General features: G+C 47.0%; 1 protein-coding gene across 1 annotated transcript; it reads right to left on the bottom strand.

Annotated features, from left to right (window-relative positions):
- Positions 1–183: 183 nt before the first annotated feature.
- BUD31 (BUD31 homolog) lies at positions 184–7,189 on the bottom strand. The gene is made up of 6 exons (XM_045541348.1): positions 7,084–7,189; positions 5,984–6,117; positions 5,339–5,448; positions 2,605–2,727; positions 2,208–2,374; positions 184–421 (listed from the first exon to the last, which is right to left on the bottom strand). Exons 3-6 carry the CDS (start codon positions 5,430–5,432, stop codon positions 371–373), a joined length of 435 nt encoding a protein of 144 aa, XP_045397304.1. The 5' UTR covers positions 5,433–5,448; positions 5,984–6,117; positions 7,084–7,189; the 3' UTR covers positions 184–370.
- Positions 7,190–7,224: the final 35 nt, after the last annotated feature.

Genomic DNA, 7,224 nt, shown 5'->3' with positions numbered 1-7,224 from the left:
GCATCCCTGCCTCTGAGAGGCTGTCACCCCCATCACTGAGGAGGCAAGCACACTTGCCCAGGGTCACACAGCACCTACAAGGGGGAGCCAGGATGCAGTCCCGGGGCATCTGGGCTCCAGGGCCTGGCGCTCTCCCACGGGGTTCCACAGACTGCTGCTCTGAAAGAATGGACACAGGGCCCAAGAAGTTTAAAAGTTTTATTTTTACAAATCACAGCTGATAGACAGCAGAGCCTTCACCTGTAGAGACCACGTTCTAACTCGGGCCTGGGGCACCGCTCTGAGGGAAGAGCTGCTCCCAGGAGAGGGGGTGGCGCAGCAGGCAGGAACTGCGAAGTCCAAGGTCCTGGGCGGAGACGGGTCTCGGGCCTCAGCCAGAGCACCCCCGGCAGCCACAATGTGTGCACTCGATGATGCGGCCCTGCAACAGAGGACAGCTGAGATGCTGTACCACACACACACACACACACACACACACACAGGGACCCTCCCACCAAGGACACACACACACACACACACACACACACACAGGGACCCTCCCACCAAGGACACACACACACACGCGGACCCTCACACACACACACACACACACACACACACACGCGGACCCTCACACACACACACACAGGGACCCTCCCACCAAGGATACACACACACACGCGGACCCTCACACACACACACACACACACACACACACACACAGGGACCCTCCCACCAAGGACACACACACACACGCGGACCCTCACACACACACACGCGGACACACACACACACACACACACACACCCTCCAAGGAGAGTGCCAACGGGACATCCCCTAGAGGACACACCTCAGAAACCCTTTGACAGTTGTGGACAGAGAAAATTTGGTTCCTTCATGAAGATGTAAACAGCTATTGTTCACACTGAAGTTACACCTGTGTGTGCATTTAATTTATGCAAATTCAACATACACATGTCCCATTAAAGAAAAAAAAAACCTGTGAATGAGTCTTGTTATTCTAAGTGACATGACACACCCTGCAGTGAGCTGAGGTGGGGCTGCTGCTGCTCAGCAGGCTGAGTGCCAGGGGCCGCGGGGCCTCCTCTGAGCTGGGAGACTTTTTGGCTGGGGTAGGGGAGCAGAACGGTGTGTACTTCAGTCAGCTTTCTGCCTCAGTGCCCCCACCAGAATAGTCAGTAGCAGAACTTGTTCCCTAGGCCTGGTGTGGCCCCATACCCAGTCAGGGGCCTGCCCAGCAGACAGAAGACCCCAGAGCGGTGGTTTGTGTTTACTCTTGGAAGAGCAAGACCCGAGTCTAAGCAAACAAGATCCTCCAGTGGAGCCCAGCTAAGTCTAAAGCAGGCTGTTTTGGCCACAGGGCTGAAGCAGCACTACATCCCCGGGGAAACCTGGGGCGCTCAGAGGAGGGGAGCTTCTGCCACTCTGCCACCCTTCCCTGCCTGCTTCAGAAAACCAGCACCCAGAGCCTTCTCTTGGAGAGGTAGCCCTCGCTCGCTCTCCACTGCTCAGCATGCCCATCCCTGAACTGCCACATGGTGCGGGGAGACAGAGCTGCCTGGAGACTTAAAAGCCTCAGCACTGAGCCAAAGCTCTATAAATTATAGCTCTCGCCGCAGCATAAAGGGGCCAATTAGTGAAAAGGCCAAGCTGGAAGACAGGCTATCTGGCCTGACCTCATAGCTGGGCCAACAACTGTCTGCCAAGGGGCTGCACTGAATGGCCACTAATGGGCAAGGTGCCGTACTCTTCTCTGTCTCAGTCTGCAACTCTCTTTCAGAGGGGCTTGTGCCCTCAGCTCAGCTACTGTCACCTCAGCACCACTCCAGGTGCCCAGCCTACTTTTGGAAAAGAAATTTCTGACAGGAGAAATGCAGTGATGATAAAATTAAAGTCATTGTGAGGACTGAAGGAAATGGGACAGGAACTCCTGCTGACTGGCCACCCTTCCCTGATCTAGCCCTCCCACCACCTTGGAGTTCAATAACTTGCCCAAAAGTGGAGTTGAGATTAGCCCCCAGACCTAACACACGATCACTGCCACACTCTGCCTAGCATGGATTTCTGCACAGAGGGACTCCCAGGAAGGATGGCTAGCAGGCTGTCGAGTGACAAAACTACATTCCAGCCCAACCAAATGATATGAAATCCTTTGGAGTTGACTAGGGCAGGATTTTGTGCTGAAAATAACATTGAACAGACATTACCACTTCCAGCTTGCTTTTGGGGACCCGGCAAATGCAGTTTGTTCCAAAGTTGGTGTCCCGTGTCTGAATGCACCGCAGGCAGCACAAGTTCTCATACCCTTGCTTTTTCCATTTTGCAATCAGGTTTTTGTCTGCATACCCTTCTTTAATACAATATTCATATAGTTCTGTCAAAAAGATGGAGAAAGGGCATCAGACCGTGGTGTAACAAACCTTCCCCACCCTGGCCTATTGCCACCCTTGAATAAAAAGAAAATTTAGCCAACACTGGCTCCCCCCATTTCTAGTAGTAAGAAAAATCAGGACTCTTGCTGAGGTTGCAAGGATAAGGGTCATTACTTGGTAATTCAGAAAGCTATTCAAATTCAAAAGGCCAAGAAAGAACTTGGCCAATTACCTCTGCTTATGGCTTTCCGCTTATAAAAGAGGTCAAAGATATAGCGGGTTTTCTGGTGGTGGATCCTGAAGATGGGCCACAGAGATTCCACTTTCCTCTTTCCCTCATGAGGTTCTGTTTCAGCTGGGGAGGAAAAAAGTGTGTTTGTTTTGGGGCATAGATTTAGTCTGCACAAGATGGAGTTGTCATTTTTTTCAATAACTAGGGATAACGAATACCACTTTCCCACTAGGATGGCTATAGTCAAAATGATGGGACGAGAGTAAGCATTGGAGAGGATGTAGAGAAACTGGAACTCTCACACACTGCCGGTGGGAATGTAAAATGGTGCAGCCACTGCGGAAAATTTTGGCAGTTCCTCAAGAAGTTGTAACATGACCCAGCAACAATTCCACTCCTGGGAACATACCAGAGAGAACTAAAAACACATGTGCACACACAAACTTGTACATAAAAGTTCCTAGAAGCCAAAAGTTTAAACAATCCAAATGTCCCTCAACAGATGAGTGGATGAACAAAATGTGGTCTATCCACACAATGGAATAGTATTCAGCCTTAAAAAGGAAAGAAATCCTGTCACATGCTACAACATGGATAAACCTTGAAATGTTGTAAAACAGACCATAGTGATGGTGGTACAACTTTGTGAATGACTGTACTAAAAACCCCTTAGACACTCTAAAAGGGTGACTCTTATAGTATATGATTTATATCTCAATAAAGGTGTTATTTAAAAAAAAAGGAATGATTTGAATGTGATTGTTTTAAATGAAAAATGCCCTTTTAATTTGAATTAGAAAACAGATTTTACAAAAATCATTCAACAATAACCTTTGTTAACACCCTGGTTTCTCTACCCTTCCAGACCTATTTCTACAGAATAATAGTTTCTTAAGATAATTCTTGGTCCAGAGATGGGTATCCTAATCATCTTTAAGGGACCTTTAGTTTCATTTCCCAACCAAAGTCCTTTGGGGCTGAGACAGAGCCAAAACAAACTGGACCAGTCTGAAGGTTCTCAGTGAGGTGGCCTGCAGGAGATAGCTGCCCCTCAACACACATAGATCAGGTGGTGCTCACGCCTACCCCAAGGCCATTCTCTTTTGTTTTTTTAGCGGTTAGAAGTTGATCTTTGCCTTCCACCTCCTCTCAGCTTTTAGGGCAGAGGAGAAGGTGACGAGTGGTCAAGAAAACCATACCCGCATTTATCCAACATTTAAGCCATTCTATTACCTAGGATTTATAATTTAGCTCAACAAACAGCATTCCATCATCCAAGCAGAAAGGCAGGTGTTAAGGAGTCAGCAAGTACACACTGTAAGCTTGGTATGGGCAACACTCTGCTCTAGGTGCCCAAGACATGGCACTGGGCAAGACAGGGCAGCCCGGCTCTGGATATCTGGGTAGCCCCGAAAATCTTAGAACATCTCAGACTTAACATGTCCAGAACTGAAATCTTCCCACCTAATTCACCCACCCCAAAGCTGCTGCCCTTTTCTTGCCGTAGTCATGGTACCATCCTTGCTACCCTCTTTCAATTCAGCAACCCTGGCACTGCTAAGCCTGCATCCCCAAGTGGTAAAATGGGCTCCAGGCTCCATCTTCTCCCCCTCTCCAGTCTGCTCCACCCCAGAGCTCCCTCTTGTTCCTATCACTGAAACCAAGTCTGTCTCCAAGGCCACCCATCATCTTCCTGGGCTGCTATTTTCTTTATAGTGGAAGTAAGGGCAGCATGAACTAGGTCTTAAAACCTACGTTTATCAAAAGTGGGACATCAAAGAAATGCCGAAAGACTATATTGGCTAACGAAAAACAGGAGAAAGAATACTACTTTTTGGAGGTAAAGAATATCACACACTTCTAAATACAAGGTAAGTTTTCCTTCTCAAAAATTACTCCCTAAAAGAGGAAGTAGATTTACTTTCAAGGACTAGCAAAATCTCTTCTCTTCCAGCATTCTATTTCCTTTATTTTGATTAAGAGCTGTTTTGGGGAAGAAATCTCTCAGCCCAAAATGACTAATTACTACAAGCTCTGGATATTTAAAAGAGGTGGCTTGGTACAATCCCAATCAGTTTTGAAAAAAGGCAAGTAATTTAACGCTGATTTAGTAATTATTGCTGGAGGCACGCCTTCATAATAGCAACGATTAGATTCGTTACAAACAACATTTAACTAATTCAGTAAGTGGTTACACTGTGATCATAAGAGGCCAATGGATGCTTGTGGCTTCAGATAAAATTTCCAAAGACAGCACCCTATAAAGGTTCACAAAGTGCAGAATCACACACCATTTACAGGGAAACAATGATGGTGCATTCTGGAAAACTGTCAGCTGACCCAAAGACTAAATGATATAAACTGTGTCAAAGACCCACAAGAAAAGTCTGAATAAAAAAGTTTCATAAAATATGAAAGTGAAAAAGAGTTACATTTCCACCTCAATATATTTTGTATGAGTTTAAGTATACATCTAACCAAAACAGTAAATAATTCTAGATAGACTATTTGACCTATATTCCCTAAAGTTTTTATATTCAGGTTGTCCAAAAAAACTTTTTTGAGGAACTGTTCATTAATGTTAGCTTACTTTCCAGCAGTTATAGTAATCCTATGAATTAATAAGCAAACAAAACATGTCATTTCATTATATTTGCATTTATGCCTGGCCCCAGGAGGCATTAAGCCTCGACCGTTGGACCCAGCCCACCCAGAGAGGAACTCCCCCACTCACCTTCTCTCATCTTTTGGTCTAATTCATCCAGTGTTGGTTCAATCAACTCCCAACCATCTGGAGGTGCTTTCCGGCTTCTTTTGACTTTAGGCATTTCTCCCCAACAAGATCTGCGGGGGATAAATTAAATGAATTGGTTTCTGAGCTTCAGATCCCCAAAGGCCTTCACCAGCCACTATTGTGGCACAAGTTCACTTCCTTGCAGCAGCATAGGGTAGCAGCTACAGGAAAGGGCTCCAGATCCAGATTGCCTAGGTTCAAATCCTGGCTCTGCTACTTACCCTGTGATCTCCAGAAAGCTACTTAACTCTCTTAATTAAGTCTCAGTTTCCTCATCTGTGGGGAATGATAGAAGCTACCTTATGGGGTCACTGTGAAGACTTATAATTTTATGTATCATGCCTGGTGTATAATGTGTGCTTAATAGACATTAACTAATATCAACTACAAGCCTGGCCCTGTACTGGCTATTGGGAACACAGAACAAAAAATTAAGACATACCCTCTGCCCCTTTGAAAGGTCACATTTTAGAAAGAAGGAGACAGGTGAAAGCCAATTATGATAGAGTGTGAGAAGGGCTACAATTGGCTAAGCCAAGAGGATCAATGTTTAAAAAGGAAAAGACAGTTGTAAAACCAAAGTACCTTAGAATCTGCTTCCCAAGAGTGTAACAGAAAGATCTCTGGTCTCTGCAGTTACAGGCTTGGATTCTTGTCCAGCCCTAACAATTATTCTGTAACTTTGGGAAGGTCACTTTTCCTCCTTTCTTCAGTCTCATCTGTAAAATAAAGGCAGTGGATTAGCCAATTGATTGCCAAGGTCTCTTTTAGACCTAACAAACATGTTACAAGTCAGATAAAGTCCATACAAAAAGCTAGGACAAACGTAAATACCAAAACATTTTTCAAACCATATAGCATTTACTAGCTGGCAAAGAGAACTCAGGTTATCTCTTACCTTTAAGCATGGCAGACTCACCTCTTCCAAATTCAGTGAGTCCCCTCCCTTCCAGAAGGTGTTTGACACTTTATAAGCCCTTCCCCCCGCCCCCAACACACACACACAGCCTCCTCTCATGAACTCTCCATAACAACCCTACAAATGAGGAATCAAACTAACAGGTAACGTCAAGGGCGCACAGCTGGGAATTTGCAAAATCTGACTCTGACTAGAGGCCTCCTGACTCCCAAATCAGTGGTCTTTGCACTGGTCTCCCCTGCGCTGAAGCTAGGGATGATGGATTCTGGTCCCTGCCCCAGGGCGCACAACCTGTGACAAGAGAATGACCACTTTCCACTGACCTGGGGAAATTCGAGGGCCCTGGCCCAGCCTGAGAGTCAGAAGAGGCCTCCCGGGGAAGCTAAAGGTGGGAGGTAACCAGATCAAGAAGAAAGAGATGTTGGAAGGTATAAGAGGTAGGGGCGCTCGGGGAAGAAAGAACTCACAGCGGGACTGTAGGGAAGGTTCATAAAGAACAAGGCTCAGAAAGACAGTATTTAGACAGAAGACGTTCCCGGAAGAGAAAACGGCGTGAGAAGAAGCCTAGGAGCAAGAAAGCCCCCAAATTTACCATCCCGTCCTCAGAACGAACAAGGAGCCTCGGGAGCTCACTTTGGCCTTACGATCCAGAAGCCTTAACCCATCCCCGTCCAGCCGCTCAGATCGTCCTCCGGATTAGGGCAGACCCCCGGGCCCTGGCCCCCACCGTTGGCAAGGTAATCGAGAACAGAGGAAAAACACCTACCAGAAACCCCCGCGCCTCGGCTCGCCGCTTCTCTACCGCCGCCTTCCGCTCCCTGGAGCTTTCTCTTCGGGATGAGGTCCTCGCGGAGCCCCGCCCCGCCCGCGCGGAGAGTGCGTCGTCTTAGATGGCCTCAGCGCTGCC

The sequence above is a fragment of the Lemur catta genome, chromosome 2 (assembly GCF_020740605.2).
Source record: "Lemur catta isolate mLemCat1 chromosome 2, mLemCat1.pri, whole genome shotgun sequence".
NCBI lineage: Eukaryota > Metazoa > Chordata > Mammalia > Primates > Lemuridae > Lemur > Lemur catta.
This window is presented reverse-complemented; position numbering and strand designations above follow the sequence as displayed.

Coding starts and splice junctions, on each gene's coding strand:
- BUD31 (XM_045541348.1), bottom strand. CDS start 5,432: ATGCCTAAAGTCAAAAGAAGCCGGAAAGCACCTCCAGATGGTTGGGAG. Junction 2,375..2,604: donor GCGGAAAGCCATAAGCAGAG/GTAATTGGCCAA, acceptor TCTTTTTGACAG/AACTATATGAATATTGTATT. Junction 422..2,207: donor CCAAAAGCAAGCTGGAAGTG/GTAATGTCTGTT, acceptor CCTCTGTTGCAG/GGCCGCATCATCGAGTGCAC.